Source organism: Myotis daubentonii, chromosome X (assembly GCF_963259705.1).
Source record: "Myotis daubentonii chromosome X, mMyoDau2.1, whole genome shotgun sequence".
NCBI classification, from domain to species: domain Eukaryota; kingdom Metazoa; phylum Chordata; class Mammalia; order Chiroptera; family Vespertilionidae; genus Myotis; species Myotis daubentonii.
In genome coordinates, this window is record NC_081861.1 from 137,979,792 (window position 1) to 137,997,667 (window position 17,876).

The following is a 17,876-nucleotide window of genomic DNA, read 5'->3' on the forward strand; positions in this document are numbered from 1 at the left end:
CCGTCTCCCTTCCTCTCTGGAATCAAAGAACAGAACAGAACCAGAACCAGGTGTGGGCCCAACGGACCCGGTCTGGCTTGTTCAGGGCCCCACCGGCCCCAGAAGCTGGCGTGTGGGTTCGGGTTGGGTTTCACGGGGACTCCGCAGTCCCCTAGACGTGAGAGCTCTGACTTGACAACCCTTCAGCGGAGACAGAGGCGCGGATGGTCCTGGTTTATTTACTCGTTTATTTGTTTATTGTCACCCCCACCCAAGGACACTTCCCCTCGATTTTCAGAGAGAGTGGGAGGGAGAGGGAAAGACAGAGAGAGAATATCCATCTGAGAGAGACGCACTGATGGGTTACTTCCGGCACGTGCCCCCTGACCAGGCCCCGGGCCGGGGAGGAGCCCGCAGACCGGGCACATGCCCTTGATTGGAATCGAACCCGGGACCCTTCGGTCCGCAGCCCGACGCTCTATCCACTGAGCCACACCAGCCAGGGCGTCAGCCCTGGTTTACAACACAGGAGCGAGTCTGGAAAATGAGCTACGGGCCCGGCCGGCGTGGCTCGGGGGTCGAGCGAGGGTTGACCTATGAACCAAGAGGTCACGGCTCGATTCCGGGTGCGGGCTTGATCCCCAGTGTGGGGCGCGCAGGAGGCGGCCGAGCCACCATTCTCTCTCGTCACTGGTGTCTCTCTCTCTCTCCCTCTCCCTTCCGCTCTGAAATCAGTAAGAAATATGTTTTAAAAAAATAAAAGGAAATGAGCCACTGGGAGGAGGGGGAGGGAGACGCTCAAGGCCTTACCCCGTCCCCAGCCATGGCCCCCAGTTACCTCCGTGCCCCCAAACAAGAAAACGCTGGAGACGCTTCACGCTGCTCTTCCAACCAGAGCGGAGAGGACGCCCCTAACCAGTCCTCCCAGCCTCTGTGTGTCCCATGCACGACACCACCACGCCCGCTTCCTAACGCCGGTATCTGCACGGATCCACGTGCGGTCATGCGGGATCCACACGCGGTCACACGGGATCCACGTGCAGCCACACGGGATCCACGCACAGTCACACAGGGGGTCCACGCACAGCCACACGGGATCCACGCGCAGTCACACGGGATCCATGCAGTCACACAGGATCCACACGCAGTCACAAGGGGGATCCACGCAAAGTCACACGGGGGATCCACACGCTGTCACACGGGATCTACGCGCTCACATGGGGGATCCACGCGCAGTCACACGGGGATCCACACTCAGTCACACGGGGGATCCACACGCAGTCACACGGGGGATCCAAGTGCAGTCACACGGGATCCACGCGCTCACATGGGGGATCCACACGCAGCCACATGGGGATCCACATGCAGTCACATGGGATCCACACACAGCCACATGGGATCCACGCACAGTCACACGGGATCCACGCACAGTCACACGGGGGATCCACACACAGTCACACGGGGGATCCAAGCGCAGTCACACGGGATCCACGAGCAGTCACACGGGATCCACGTGCAGTCACACTGGATCCACGCGTAGACACATGGGGGATCCAAGTGCAGTCACACGGGATCCATGCACAGTCACACGGGGGATCCAAGTGCAGTCACACGGGATCCATGCACAGTCACATGGGGGATCCACGTGCAGTCACACAGGATCCACACACAGCCACACAGGATCCATGCACAGCCACACGGGATCCACACACAGTCACACAGGGGATCCACACGCAGTCACACAGGATCCACACACAGTCACACGGGGATCCATGCGTAGACACACGGGGGATCCACGCACAGTCACACGGGATCCACGCACAGTCACACGGCGTGCCACGGGCGGGCTTTCAGCGTTTCCACGCGCTCTGTGCTCCCCTAGCGTGTGTCCATCACCGGAACGACAGGCTAGACACGCGCCCTACCTGAGGGTCTTGTTTCCGTAGCAGCCGGGGTCGCCGATGCCCAGGTCGTCCGCCACGATCAGGACAAAGTTGGGCCTGGAGGCCGCACGGCTCTGGGCCTCCCACAGGCCCAGCAGCAGGAGCAGCAGGCGCCTCATCGTCCTGCAACATGAAGGGGAGGAGCCGTGAGGCACGCGGCCGGCCGGGGTGGGGACCCTTCGCCGGCCGCTCCCGGACCGCCCTCCCCGCCCTCCCAGGTTTCAGAGAGGACACCATCCCTGGCGACGGCGAAGGTTGCGTCCTCTCCACCCCCCACCCCCCCCCCCCCACGTCTGTTTCCGAGCAAATCCTCCCCTCCCCGTCGGACAGCGGTGTCGTCGAGGGCACACCCTGGGTGAGAGAAACGGAGACAGGGCCGCCTCCCGCGGTCTCGCTATGGAAGGGGGGCCCAGCCGTTAGCTACACGTTCTCCGCGGGGACCCCGGGAGGACGAGTGTGTCATGGAGATCCCGTGGCCCGTCTGGCTGGTGTGGCTCAGTGGTGGAGGTCACGGCTCGGTCCCCGGTCAGGGCACAGGCCCGGGTTGTGGGCTCGAACCCCAGTGGGGGGTGTGCAGGAGGCAGCCGATCCATGATTCTCTCTCATCATGGATGTTTCTCTCTCTCTCTCTCCCTCTCCCTTCCTCTCTGAAATCAATAAAGACATAATTAAGCCCAGGCTGGTGTGGCTCAGTGGATAGAGCGTCGGCCTGAAGAATGAGGGGTCCTGGGTTCGAATCCTGGTCAAGGGCACACGCCCGGGCTGCAGGCTTGATCCCCAGCGGGGGGCGTGCAAGAGGCGGCCGATCCATGATGTTCCTCTCTCATGATGTCTCTCTCTCTCCCTCCCTCTCCCTTCCTCTCTGAAATCAATAAAAATAACGTCTGCCGCTTAAGGTGACGGGTCCGCTCCAGGCCACATCCTCACCGTCAGTGGGGTCCCCTCGTGCCTGGGGGGGGGGGGGACCCTGGAAAAACGCATCCCAAGCGCCTGTGCTTCCTGTGAGAGGCTGGGACCAGCAGCAGAATATCGAAGCCGAAATGACGCCCAGGAGGGCGAAGGCCAGTGAAGCATGACGGATGGCTCTATTAGTTTCCCAGTCGCCGCGGCAACGGCCAACCATTCATTGTCCCCCAGGCGGGCCTGGCGTTGGCATGAGGAGGCCTGGGGTGGGGGGTGCCCTCGAGCCCAATTAAGAACAGCGCTCGAACGGGAACGATTTTTTGTCCACGCCGCCCGGGATCCCACGGCCTGTGAATTAAATCCCCGTCTCAGGCGGCCAGACCTCACCTGCGCCCCCAGGCGTGGCTTCCTGCAAGGTGGTCAGGGATGTGTTTCCAACGGCAGAAACACAGTTCGTTTATAAAGGGTGTCCCAAAATTCACGCAAGAAGTAATTTTGGTAGAAAACACGGGTTTCTAGTTAAAAATTGTAAATTTTTTATTGATTCATAAAGGACACAGTCTAGGGTTTATGTATGGAATAGCACATCGGGTCCATGGCCTCCCCGGCTCTGCTGGCACAGACGCAAAGCCGCGGTCTCCATTGGTCTTCCTGGTCCCGGCTCCTGAGCCATCATTGGTACTTGGTGATGCTGATCGAATGGAAGGGATTGACATCAAAGGGCAACAGATATTAGAATCTGATTCAATAAACCGAGTCCAATCAGGCTTTTATTTTTGTTGCTGTTGTTGTTAATGCTCACGCAGAATTCAAATCTTGCGTGTGCCGGGAGCCGGTCCATCCTTGCTGTTTCAAGGGACCTGGCGTATATGGCATACTGTTCTTAATATGCTTGCTCCCCTTCTTAGCGCTATGTGTTTTAACCAAGGTCACCTCTCTGAGAAAGGTTGTTTCCCCAGGTAGGGATTTTCCCCTGAAGTTAGGGAGGGAATAAAACCCCTTAGCTAAGTGCCAGGCGGGTAGTTAATCACTTTAACTACGAACAATCACGCTTCAGCTACATAACCTTTACTCCCTGGAATGGAGATCAGAAACGCCCTAACCTTGGGAATAGAGATTGATAGGATTGGAATCAACTGGTATAAATACAGATGTAACAAGACAACGGGACACAGAACCTAGACACAGAACCTACACAGAACCTAGACACAGAACCTAGAGACAGAAGAACTTCGCTGGAGAGAACATGGCAAAAGATCCTGGACAGAAACTGGCCACAGAACCTAGAGACAGAACCTAGCGAGAGAACCTGGCAAAAGATCCTGGACAGAACCTGGCCACAGAACCTAGAGACAGAACCTACAGAACCTGGCAAGAGAACCAGGCAAGAGAACCCAACCTTGCTGATCAACTGAACGCTGCCTCTGTGTCATTCCTCCTTCGCCGACTCCGTCCTCACCTTTGGGGACCCCTGGACCTGCTGGGGTTGGACCCCGGCAGCGTGAATTTTGGGACACCCTTACGAGCACCTGCCACCCCACGAAACGCGCCCCCAGCCATCCAACCCACGGCGCGTTAACATCGGATAAACAACACCCCTCCCGCTCCCCTCCCCCCTTAAAAAACTAAATTACTTTTCGGAACGAGGCCCATCAGGCCCAAAGGCAAGGCGAGACGCTATTCCGAGAAAGCCGCCGTTCCCGAAATAGACGTGCAGTGAGGGAGGGAGCGCGAGACAAAAGGGCATTTTCATCACCGGAGACGTAATTACAGGAGCGCGCGTTCATCACAGGAAAATTCCCACCGCGGCCGGGGTGATGCTGTGGGCCTACGGCAGCCGTTCTCAACCTGTGGGTCGCGACCCCTTTGGCGGTCGGAAGACCCTTTCCCAGGGGTCGCCTGAGACCAGCCTGCAGATCAGATATTTCCATGACGATCCATAACAGCAGCCACATGACAGTGACGCAGTAGCAACGAAAATAATTGCATGGTTGGGGGTCCCCACCACATGAGGAGCTGTATTGAAAGGGCCGGAAGGTTGAGAACCCACTGGTCTATGGGGTCAAAGGCAAAATGGCTCATTGAGAGCAGGGCGAAACCCGCACTGCAAACCGCATTTTTGTTTAGGGAGGGAAAAAAAAATGCAGCTTTTGTTCAATTCAAGCGACGGAGGGCAAATGAAATTCCCATACACGTCCTGCTTTAAACTCATAAAGAGAAAAAACAGTCTGCCCAACCAGTGTGGCTCAGTGTTTGGGCTCCGACCTAGGAACCAGGAGGTCAGGGTTCGATTCCCGGTCAAGGGCACATGCCCGGGTTGTGGGCTCCATCCCCAGCAGGGGGCGTGCAGGAGGCGGCCGGTCCATGATTCTCTCTCATCATCATGGATGTTTCTGTCCCCCTCCCCATCTCTCTTCCGCTCTGAAATCAATAGAAGCATCCTATATAAGAAAATAACAGCCTAATATGCTAAGTGTCAGGTCGACCAGTCGGCCGTTCAACCAATCGAAGCGTAATAGGCTAATGATATGCTAAGGCCACACAACCAGTCGCTATGACGTGCACTGACCACCAGGGGGCAGACAGTCAAGCATTTGATCAGTCGCTGTGACGTGCACTGACCACCAGGGGGCAGACAGTCAACCGTTTGACCAGTCGTTATGACGTGCACTGACCACCAGGGGGCAGACAGTCGACTGGTCGACCAGTCGCTATGACGTGCACTGACCATCGGGGGGCAGACGCTCCTACTGGTAGGTTAGCTTGCTGCTGGGGTCCGGCACAGGTGGGGTCCCTCGGCCTGGCCTGCGCCCTCTCGCAAGCCGGGACCCCTCGGGGGATGTCGGAGAGCCCGTTTCGGCGCAATCCCTGCAGGCCAGGCCGAGGGACCCCACCGGTGAATGAATCCGTGCACCAGGCCTCTAGTACCAACTATAACTGAATCAGTGACATTAATTTAGGAATATGAATAAAGAAAACTTGTTTTTTAAATCCTCATCCAAGGATATGTTTTTTTTTCCATTTTTTAAATATATTTTTATTGATTTCAGAGAGGAAAGGAAACAGAGAGAGAGACGGCAACACCAATGATGAGAGAGAATCATGGATCGGCTGCCTCCTGCACGCCCCGCACTGGGGATGGAGCCCGCAATCCGGGCATGTGCCCTTGACCGGGAATCGAACCCTGGCCTCCTGGTTCCTAGGTCGACGCTCAACCACTGAGCCACGCCAGCCGGGCCAGACACTGACATTTAGACGAAACCTAACATATGTCCCCAAACCATGTATTAATGTCTACACCGATCGTTTATAACACAAAGTATAACCCCACTCGGTAAAGAGCGTTCGCAGGGAACATGACATTAGAGGGAAATGCCGTATAGATTTCTGTAAACGCAGACCTTGCTTTATTGACGTGACGCTCCCAGCGACCATGTCCTCGGTCAGTCCGTGTCCCACTAACGCTGTCCCCCCCCCCCCCCCCCCGCGAGCTGGCATTTGAAACTGTGATCCGTCTCTGGGCAGGCTCCCCCCTCTGTGCCTGCACCCCGACCTCGCCTGGCAAGACTCCGGCCCCATGGCCGTGGGTGTGAGCCATTGTGAGGCGGGAAAGAGTGGAATCATTTTCCTTTCTGTCGCCCACACCTTTTATTTACAGAATTACAGGCTCTGCATTTATTAAAGAAGTTTGCCCGGCCGGCGTGGCTCAGGGGTTGAGCATCGTCCTAGGAACCAGGAGGTCACAGTTCGATTCCCGGTCAAGGGCACAGGCCCGGGTTGCGGGATCGACCCCCAGTAGGGGGCATGCGGGAGGCAGCCGATCCGTGATTCTCTCTCATCATGGATGTTTCTTTCTCTCTCTCCCTCTCTGAAATCAATAAAATATATATATGCCTGAGTGACCGTCCAACCGGTAGCTATGACGTGCACTGACCACCAGGGGGCAGACACTCAACTCACGGGCCTGGAAACATGGAACAGACTGATGCATCTCAGGGAAGAGGGGAGGGGGGAGGGCGGGAAGACATTAACCAAAGATCTTTATGCCGGCGGTTCTCAACCTGTGGGTCGTGACCCCTTTGGCGGTTCGAACGACCCTTTCACAGGGGTCGCCTAAGACCATCCTGCATATCGGATATTTACATTACGAAAAAAATAAAAAAACAACAAAAAAATATATTTACATGACGATTCATAACAGGAGCAACATTACAGTGATGAAGCAGCAATGAAAATAATTTTATGGTTGGGTCACAACATGAGGAACTGTATTAAAGGGCCAGAAGGTTGAGAACCACTGTTATATGCACACTAGAGGCCCAGTGCACGAATTCGTGCACCAGTGGGGTCCCTCGGCCTGGCCTGCGGGGATGGGGCCGAAACCGGCTCCCCGACATCCCCCGAAGGGTCCCGGATTGTGAGAGGGTGCAGGCCAGTCCTAGGGACCCCAGCAGTACAGGAATCCGTGCACCGGGCTTCTAGTGTCCTATATAATAAAAGCCTAATATGCTAAGTGTCTAGTCGTCCATTCAACCAATCAAAGCAGAATATGCTAATGATATGCTAAGGCCGCTCAACTGCTCACTATGACATGCACTGACCACCAGGGGACAGACAGTCAACTGGTCGACCAGTTGCTATGACGTGCACTGACCACCAGGGGGCAGACAGTCGACCGGTCAACCAGTCGCTGTGATGTGCACTGACCACCAGGGGGCAGACACTCTGGTAGGTGAGCTTGCTGCTGGGGTCCGGCCGATTGGGACTGAGCGAGACGGGCTGGACACGCCCTGGAGCCCCCCCGCGTCCCTCCCCAGGTCCCATCATGCACCAGTGGGGTCCGTCGGCCTGGCCTGCATCCTCTTGCAATCCGGGCTGAGGGACTTCGTCTGAGTGCACAAATTTCGTGCACCCGGCCTCTAGTATTTTATAAGAAGAAGAAGAAAGAAAGGAAATAAGAAGACCTCTGTCGGACGCTTGCTATTTTGTGCTCAGTCCCCCCGGGTGAGCCAGAAAGCACAGAAACCGCATCTAAAGGGATTCAGTGACCACGCCTGTCGCACAGGAACGCCACCTGCAGGAGGAAACGGCCACAGAGGGACCCCTAAAGACTCATTCGTGCTCAGAAGACCTTTTTCTAAATAATATGAGGGAGGTTCTCAGGCAGGGGTGTCTTGGAACCCCCGGGGGTGATTTCCGTTGGGTGGGTGGGGATTGCTGGGGTCTGGCCTGCAACCGGAGTACATGCCTTTGCCCAGAATCGAACCTACGACCGTTCAGTCCACGGGGTGATGTTCTGTCCACTGAGCCAAATTGGCTAGGTGGGTTTTGTTTTAAATTACGTTTTTATTACTTTTTAGAGAGAGAAAAGGGAGAAGGATAGCTCTCCCCTGCCGGCCTGATCGCCCCTAACTGCTCTCCCCTGCCGGCCTGATCTCACCCCTAACTACCCTCCCCTGCTGGCCTGATGCCCCTAACTTCTCTCCCCTGCTGGCCTGATCGCCCCCAATGGCCCTCCCCTGCCGGCCTGATCACCCCTAACTGCTCTCCCCTGCCGGCCTAATCACCCCCAACCACTCTCCCCTGCTGGCCTGATCACCCCTAACTGCTCTCCCCTGCCAGCCTGATCGCCCCCAATGGCCCTCCCCTGCCGGCCTGATCACCCCTAACCGCTCTCCCCTGCCGGCCTGATCACCCCTAACTGCTCTCCCCTGCCGGCCTGATCTCACCCTTAACTACCCTCCCCTGCTGGCCTGATGCCCCTAACTGCCCTCCCCTGCCGGCCTGATCACCCCCAACCGCTCTCCCTTGCTGGCCTGATCGCCCCTAACCGCTCTCCCCTGCTGACCTGATCACCCCTAACCGCTCTCCCCTGCCGGCCTGATCGCCCCTAACTGCTCTCCCCTGCCGGCCTGACCATCCCTAACCACTTCTGCCTAAGCCCCCGCCACCATGGCCTTGTCCGGAAGGACGACCGGAAGACGGCCGGTCTATCTGGTCTAATTAGCATCTTACCCTTTTATTAGTATAGATACCCTTGAAATGTCAGGGTAACTTAGAACTTCCCTTTTTTCCGGACCCTTCAAGGCACAATGCACCAGGGCAGAGACCACCATCTCCTCATCGTCACTGAGCTAATTGTTGACTGTCAACTGTCCTGCACCCACCTGGGTGAAAGAATCCCATGTCGAGTATCACTGTACTTTCTATCCAATCCCAGAGCCCCCGCCCCCCCACCTCACCGCCCTAGCCTATCCCCAGTGGAGTTCATGGAACCCACTCACGTCCCCTCTGACCGTAACGTAGAAAACACGGGAAAAAACGCCGTTGTCCAGAGCACTGTCCCAATCGGTGGAGATGCTGCCTCCCGGCCATCGTCCACAGTTTGGCTCAAATCAGCTCACGACGATTAAGTACAGGTTGGGGCGTTTTGTTGTTTTACGTTAACATTTACAGAGGCCCCTGGCGGCTGGCTGAGGATGGGTGAGCTATCCCCCGATCTCATTTAGACTCAGGGCGTAATTGTAATTTCCAGAGGGCCCACCGGTGACCTGACATTTCAGATGGAGAGCTACGGAAATGAGAGTGATTGCCCTCATGCACACGCTGCATAATGCGAATGGCTCATTTGCAAAACTGCACGGGCCAGGCGGCTACGCTCCTCATGAGCCCTACTGTGCGCCAACCGCCCAGACTCTGGACCCGTGCCCATGGGGGTGGGGGTGGGGGGGTGTGTGGGTGTTTGCAGGGTCTGGTTCTTGCTAAGGCCATGACCCTGGGGTGTGTCCATGCGCACCCCACAGAATGCGACCTTCCCAGATGGTTCCCTAAAGCATCTCTCATATTCTTCACCCTTCACCTCCCTGTGCACCGCCTCACCTTAGGAACCCCGGTTTTCAGGATGACAAGTCCAACAAGCGGGGTTCGATGTCACCCTGGGGCCTGGTGGTTGGCAGATGGGTCGTCACAGCCTTCACACACACACACACACACACACACACACACACACACACACACTCTAGAGGCCCGGTGCACGAAATTCGTGCATGGAAGATGGGACCCTCAGTACAGCCGGCACCCTCTCACAGTCCAGAACCCCTTGGGGGATGTCCGACTGCCGGTTTAGGCCCGATCCCACACATCCCTCTTGCAATCCGGGACCTCTGGTTCCTAACTGCTACCCTGCCTGCCTGATCGCCCCTAACCACTCGCCTGCCTGCCTGATCGCCCCTAACCGCTCGCCTGCCTGCCTGATCGCCCCTAACCGCTCGCCTGCCTGCCTGATCGCCCCTAACCGCTCGCCTGCCTGCCTGATCGCCCCTAACCGCTCGCCTGCCTGCCTGATCGCCCCTAACCGCCCGCCTGCCTGCCTGATCGCCCCTAACCGCTCGCCTGCCTGCCTGATCGCCCCTAACCGCCCGCCTGCCTGCCTGATCGCCCCTAACCGCCCGCCTGCCTGATCGCCCCTAACCACTCACCTGCCTACCTGATAGCCCCTAACTGCCTCTGCCTTGGCCCCTGCCATCGTGGCTTCATCCGGAAGGACGTCCGGAATGACATCAGGAAGGTCATTCAGCTGTCCGGTCTAATTAGCATTTTACGCTTTTATTATTATAGATTTTCATTGATTTCAGAGAGGAAGGGGAAGAGAAAGTGATATAAACATCCATGAGGAGAGAGAATCATTCATCAGCCGCCTCCTGCACACCCCCTACTGGGGATCGAGCCCACAACCCGGGCACGTGCCCTTGACCGGGATCGAACCCGGGACCCTTCAGTCCACAGGCCGACGCTCCATCCACTGAGCCAAACCGGTTCGGACCGGCCTTCACACCTTAACATTTTATGCTCAAAAACGGCCATGCATGGAGTTTTTAAAATGTGCGTAGAACTTTAAAAGCATCATTAATTGGCTAAACACCACTTTTGTTTGGCGGAACCAAGTCTCACGATCTTTGCTTGGCAGACAAGCTGGCCTGGGCAACGAACACAGGAAGGGTTTGGACCGGCCTGTGTGGCTCAGTGGATAGAGCGTCGGCCTGCGGACTGAAGGGTCGCGGGTTCGATTCCAGTCAAGGGCACAGGCCCGGGCTGCAGGCTCCATCCCCAGTGGGGGGCGTGCAGGAGGCAGCCGGTCCGTGATCCTCTCTCATCATGGATGTTTCTCTCTCTCCCTTGTTCTCAGAAATCAATCAAAATATATTTTTTTAAATAAATTAAAAAGTCATAAACCAGGCAGGGTATTCCGGACGGACCATAAGCATGCCCCTCTCTGCAGGCACAGGTCTGCGGGCAGGGCACGGGGAAGCGGGCTATGGGGGGACCCCCCGCCCCCCAATTTCAGCCTTTCTTGTCTGTCACGGCCCCATGAGTGGCATCTGACTGATGAGGGTGGTTTGTCAACGTTCGAGCGTGTCATTTAAACGATGATTTACGGGCGGATTCGTAATTCGTGGCTTTCCGTGGGAAAGTATTCATCCTGGTAGCCGGGAGGGGATTTATGGCGGCGAGCGGGGACTGTCCTGGGCGAACACTTTCACAAATGACCTAACGCTGGATAAACAGCCCCACCGCCCAGCACCCAGCACCCAGCACCTAGCACCCAGCACGATCTCATTGATTAAAGGAACACCTTTCACAGCCACAGCAAAGCCCAGGACCTCCGTCTCAGATGTTAGCCTGGGAGCTGGGGACAGTGTGAGCACGTGGCCCAAACCACAGGGCTCAGTCCCACTGGGGGTCGAGCCCGCAAGCCGGGCCTGTGCCCTGACCGGGAATCGAACCCAAGACCTCCTGGTTCCTAGGTTGACACTCATCCACGGAGCCATGCCAGCCAGGTGAGATGTCTTTTAAATGGGTGCTCACCTCCATCAGGGTTGGGTGTGATACCTACTAAAGGATCCAGAAATTTGGCTCAGTGGATAGAGCGTCGGCCTGCGGACCGAAGGGTCCCAGGTTCGGTTCCGGTCAAGGGCACGGACCTCGGTTGCAGGCTCCTCCCAGGCCTGGGCCCTGGTCGGGGCCGTGTGTGCAGGAGGCAACCCATCGATGTGTTGCTCTCACATCGATGTTTCTCTCTGTCCTTTTTTTACTTTTCATGTTTTTAAATATATTTTTTATTGATTTCAGAGAGGAAGGGAGAGGGAGAGAGATAGAAACATCCATGATGAGAGAGAATCACGGATCAGCCGCCTCCCGCACGCCCCCCACTGGGAATCGAGCCTGCAACCCGGGCATGTGCCCTTGACGGGGATTCGAACCCGGGACCCTTCAGTCTGCAGGCCGACGTTCTATCCACTAAGCCACACCGGCCAGGGCTCTCTGTGTCTTTCCCTCTCTCTTCCTCGCTCTCTAAAAATCAATGAGAAAATATCCTGGGGTGAGAATTAATAATAATGATAATAATAATAATAATAATAATAATAATAATAATAATAAAAGACCCGGAAACTGAGTCGGGGGAGCCCTGGGGACCACAGCACCTGGTGGGCACCTGCATCGGTCTGTCTGGGGCCTGTGGTCTCCCCGACATTCTCCGGAGACAGCACAGCCTTTCATTCACGTCCTGATCTCCTCACCTTTTCCCAACCTCCCCAACGTCCCTTTGAAAGTCAGGGTGTGGCTCCGTGGACAGAGCGTCAGCCTGCGGACGGAAGGGTCCCGGGTTCGATTCCCGGTGAAGGGCACAGGCCCGGGGTGCCGGCTCGATCCCCAGCGGGGGGCGTGCAGGAGACGGCCGATGCGTGATTCTCTCTCATCGTGGATGTCTCTCTCTCTCTCTCTCTCCCTCTCTCTTCTTCTCTGAAGTCAATACAAACATATTAAAAAAAAAAAATTTGTGACTCATCGGCCGGGATGGTACATGTTCCGGGTGAAAAAAATGGGACTCGGGAGAGAGCAGGAACTCGGCACTGTCAACCCACGGATAACGGCGCCCGAAACGGGCGGCACCCCAAGTGCGCGGGACATGGCAGGCCCCTGGCTCCGTCCCCCGGACGGACGGACGGACGGATGGACGGACAGGCAGCCGACGCCCCGGGACGCGGGGGACACGCTGCAGGCTGAGCCGAGCAAGGCAGAGAGAAGCCGGCAGGTCAAGGCCGATCCAAGCGGGAGGCGGGGGACGGGGGGGGCCCCCACACCTGGTCTGCTCCCCGCCCCCCGCCCTGCGCAAAGGAGAGAAAGATGCTCAACTCACCTTCGGCTCAGAGCCTCCTGACAGCAACGCCCGCTGCCCGGGGGCCCGGCCGGCGTCCCCCCCACACGTCCGGGCCTCGGCCAACAGCCAGGCGCCCGGCTCCCGCCTGGGCAGCCGTGGGGGTGAGGGTCCATGGGGAACCGGGAGGCCCCTCGGCCAGCCTGTCACCTGGGGGCCATGTGACCCTGCCTGTCAGCTGACCTGCCTTCCCGGGACTCCCCCTCCCGTCCACGACACCTGAGACGCCCGCCCCCCACCCCCCCCCCCCCATCCTGTGCAGACGCGGGAGCTCCCCTGTGCCCGGGGCACGCATTCCTGCTGCACAGGCCGGGACAGGACGGATCCTGGCGCTGCCTCCCGGGCAGGAGACAGTGCTCCACGCCCAGCTACTCAGAAACGAGGAGGGAGCCGGCCGGCGCGGCTCAGGGCTTGAGCGTCGACCTGCCAACCAAGAGGTCAGGGTTCGGTTCCCGGTCAAGGGCACAGGTCCGGGTTGCGGGCTCAGCCCCTGGTAGGGGGCGTGCAGGGGGCAGCCGGTGCATGACTCTCTCTCATCGTTAGTATTTCTCCTCTCTCTCTCCCTTCCTCTCTGAAACGCCTTGCTTTTTAAAAATCTATACTAATAAAAGGGTAATATGCTAATTAGACTGCACATCTTCCAGACATCCTTCCGGACAAAGCCACGGTGGCGGGGACCTAGGCAGAGGCAGTTAGGGGCGATCAGGCCGGCAGGGGAGGGCAGTTGGGGGCGATCAGGCCGGCAGGGGAGGGCAGTTAGGGGCGATCAGGCCGGCAGGGGAGGGCAGTGAGGGGCGATCAGGCCAGCAGGGGAGGGCAGTTAGGGGCGATCAGGCCGGCAGGGGAGGGCAGTTAGGGTAAGATCAGGCCGGCAGGGGAGGGCAGTGAGGGGCGATCAGGCCGGCAGGGGAGGGCAGTGAGGGGTGATCAGGCCGGCAGGGGAGGGCAGTGAGGGGCGATCAGGCCGGCAGGGGAGGGCAGTGAGGGGCGATCAGGCCGGCAGGGGAGGGCAGTGAGGGGCGATCAGGCTGGCTGGGGAGGGCACTTCGGGGCAACATCCCCCAAGGGGTCCTGGATTGGAGAGGGTGCTGGCTGGGCTGAGGGACGCCTCCCCCCACCCCCCATGCACGAATTTCGTGCCCCGGGCCTGCAGTACATATATATTTCTTCAAAAGGCGGAAACAAAGCAAACATCCACCAGCAGAAAAACGGACAAGCACACGGGGGTCCGTGCCCACCGTGGAATAGTACGCAGCCAGGAAAAAGTTGCCGCTGTGACACACGGGACAACGTGGCTGGTCCCTGAGCCCGTGATGGTGAGTGCAGGCAGCCAGACACAAAAGGCCACACCGCGTGTGATTCCGCTTACTTTTTATTTACTTTAAAACATTTTTTAAAATTGATTTCAGAGAGGAAGGGAGGGAGAGAGAGAAAGAGAGAGAGAGAGAGAGAGAGAGAGAGAGAGAGAGAGAGAGAGGAACATCCATGATGAGAGAGAATCACAGATTGGCTGCCTCCTGCACACCCCCGACTGGGGATCGAGCCCCCAACCCGGGCGTGTGCCGTTGACCGGGAATCGAACCCAGGATCCTTCCGTCCGCAGGCCGACGCTCTATCCACTGAGCCACACCGGCTAGGACGGGCACGACTTTCTAATTCTATTTCAGGGGGGCGATGAAAACGTCGTAGAACTAGAGAGGCAGCGGTTGGACGAGGTGGTTCTCTGTAGTAAATGCCTCCGCGTTGTACAGTCTACAATTTATTTTTGGGGGGAACCCTCGCCTGAGAATATTTTCCAGGTTGTTTTCAGAGACAGGGAGAGACCAACGGTACGTACGTACGTGCAAACACTGCAGAATCGGAGCAGAAGGCAAACATGACTGTCTCCAGGCACCGCGCCTCCCCCCGCCGGCACCCGGAGCTACGGGTCACGCCCGCCAGACTCACAAAACACGTTCGCCCTGTCTGCAAGGCAACGAGGCAACGGGTCCCGGGGCCTGCGCCCCCGGACACCCCTTTGTGCGCCCCGGCGAGGTGGGACGCAGCTCCGTTCCCTCCCTGCCACCCCGAGCCTGTGACTCACGCACCCTCCGGGCCCCGGCCGGCCCCGGGGACACCAGGCCACCCCCCCGGGGTGAGCGCGTCCCTCCCTGAGACGAACCCGCGATGACAGGTTGCTCAAACCGGTTCGCATCCCGGCCCACGGGGAGTGAGTCCGGCTCCTGACACGTCCGTCATCACCCGTGGCCCGGAATGCCCGCGGAGGCGATGCATGCCCTTGGGCACGCGTCACCGGCCCGCGGGACACGGCGGCGGGCGGAAGAGGTTTCGTTTTTTTTTTATTAATCCTCACCCGAGGATATTTTCCCGTGGATTTTAGGGAGAGTGGAAGGGAGAGGGAGAGACGGAGAGAGACACGGATGTGAGAGAGACGCATCGACGGGTTGCCTCCTGCATGTGCCCCGACCACGGCCCCTGACCGGGAATCGAACCCGGATCCTTCGGTCCGCAGGCTGGTGCTCTATCCACTTAGCCACACTGGCCGGGGCCAGTAAAGTTCCGAACAGTGGCAGTCTCCAAATTAGAGAGGCTTGCCTAGTGGATGGAGGGTGCCGGGTTCGCTTCCCGGTCAAGGGCACAGGCCCCGGTTGTGGGGTCCATCCCCAGCCAGGGGTGTGCGGGAGGCAGCTGATCTGTGATTCTTTCTCATCATCGATGTTTCTCTCTCTCTCTTTCTCTCCCTTCCTCTCTGAAATCAATAATTAAAAAATAAAAATAAAAACCTCTAAAAAAAAGATATGATAGGCTTGGCCCAGCCAGGGTGGGTCAGCGGTTGAACATCGACTATGAACCAGGAGGTCAGGGTTCGATTCCCGGTCAGGGCACATGCCCCTGGGGGGGGGGGGTGTGTGCAGGAGGCGGCTGATCCCATGATGGCTGTTTCTCTCTCTTGCTCTCCCTCTCCCTCTCCCTTCCTCTCTGAAATCAATCCTAATATATAAATAGCCGGCGGCCGTCATGACCGAAACAACAAGAAGGACAACCGAACAGCAGCCTGCATGAGACGGGGCGGGGCGGGAGGGGGGGGCGATCAGGCCGGCAGGGGGGGGGCAGTGAGGGGCGATCAGGCCGGCAGGGAGGGCAGTGAGGGGCGATCAGGCCGGCAGGGAGGGCAGTGAGGGGCGATCAGGCCGGCAGGGAGGGCAGTGAGGGGCGATCAGGCCGGCAGGGAGGGCAGTGAGGGGCGATCAGGCCGGCAGGGAGGGCAGTGAGGGGCGATCAGGCCGGCAAGGGAGGGCAGTGAGGGGCGATCAGGCCGGCAGGGAGGGCAGTGAGGGGCGATCAGGCCGGCAGGGGAGGGCAGTTAGGGGCGATCAGGCCGGCATGGGAGGGCAGTGAGGGGCGATCAGGCCGGCATGGGAGGGCAGTTAGGGGCGATCAGGCCAGCAGGGAGGGCAGTGAGGGGCGATCAGGCCGGCGGGGGAGGCAGTGACCTGGATGGAACTGTGACCTCCTGGTTCCTAGGCCGACGCCCCACCATGGAGCCACGCTGCCCGGGCCGTGTTACTCATGTTTAAACGCTTGTCGAGAGCCGTGGTTGTCACCCGGGGTGACCCTGCCCCGGCCAGGGAGACATCCGGACAATGCCAGCTGTCACGTCTGAGATCACCGTCAGGAGGGGGGCCCGGGCACGCTGGAGGATGCGGCTACACATCCTACTATGCGCAAGGCCCCTCCCACCTCGAGGGATTCCCCAGCTCCAAGCAGCAACTGTGTGCGCTCTGAGCGATCATGGCCTCGCAGACACCACGCTCACCTAAGTTCCTCTCTTCTGCCCCTAAATGGACCCGGGGTGGGGGGGAGGGGAGGGCTTTTGTTTGAGTGTCGGAACGGGGTGTACGGGGGTGGCAGTGGCTAATGAAGTTATATCGGTCTCAGGAGGGCAAATCCATCATCCATCATCTGTCAACTGTATCTGCGTTCACCTCCCCAAGTCAAATCCCCTCCCATCACCACTGATCCCACCTTTACCCTCTCCCGCCCACCCCCACCCCCTTTCTCTGTCCTTATCACCAGCCTGCTGTCTGGGTCTCTGAGTCTCTTCTCTGTGTTTTTTTTCCTCTCCTCACCTGTTGCATTTTCTTAAAATATATTTTTTTATTGATTTTCAGAGAGAGGAAGGGAGAGGGAGAGAGAGAGAGACACATCCATGTCGAGAGAGAAGCACAGATTGGCCGCCTCCTGCAGGCCCCCGACTGGGGATCGAGCCCGCAACCCGGGCATGTGCCCCGCCCGGGAATCGAACCCACAACCTCGGTGCAACACGTTGGAGTATTGGGACAACGCTCCAACCAACTGAGCTATAAACAATTACCGGGGGCCCTTGGGTTGTGACCTCGAACTCACACCAGTGCGGGCCGCGTGTCACTGCCAAGCAAGTGACCCCCAAAACCGAGCTCCCCATCTTTCTCTTTTCTGCTCGGCTCTGGACAAAGGACTGTCTGTCCGCTGAAGACGTGAGGCCCTGGCAAGCCCATCGTCGCCGACGGGGACGTTGGCCGAGTCGCCTGACCTTAGATAACCTCGCGTCTCGTCACCCGGGACGGGGGTGGCTGAGCAGGCCCCAGGAAACCCTCACCCAGGGAGCCAGGTCCCTCAAGCCGGGCCCCTAAGTCCCTGCTTCTAAACAGGAGGGGTGTGGGGGGTGGGGGGTGGGGGGGTGGTTTTCCCTCCAGGAAACATCTGGAGACCATTTTGAAAAAAAAAAAAAAAGTTTATTTGTTAATATTATTTCTTTGATATTATTTTTTCCCGTTGATTTTTAGAGATTGTGG

At 58.1% G+C, this 17,876-nt stretch overlaps 1 protein-coding gene across 5 annotated transcripts in view; it reads right to left on the bottom strand.

The window, feature by feature from the left end:
• The window catches only part of STS (steroid sulfatase), a 158,785-nt gene that overhangs the window by 127,572 nt on the left and 13,337 nt on the right, over positions 1 to 17,876 (bottom strand). For 3 of the 5 annotated variants that reach the window (XM_059679046.1, XM_059679048.1, XM_059679045.1), the window contains exon 2: positions 1,905 to 2,045. In XM_059679046.1, the coding sequence (XP_059535029.1) occupies positions 1,905 to 2,041 (137 nt within the window). In that variant the 5' untranslated portion in view covers positions 2,042 to 2,045. Of the gene's footprint in view, positions 1 to 1,904; positions 2,046 to 13,023; positions 13,201 to 17,876 lie in introns of those variants that run through there. The other 2 variants (XM_059679047.1, XM_059679044.1) reach the window with 2 other exon arrangements.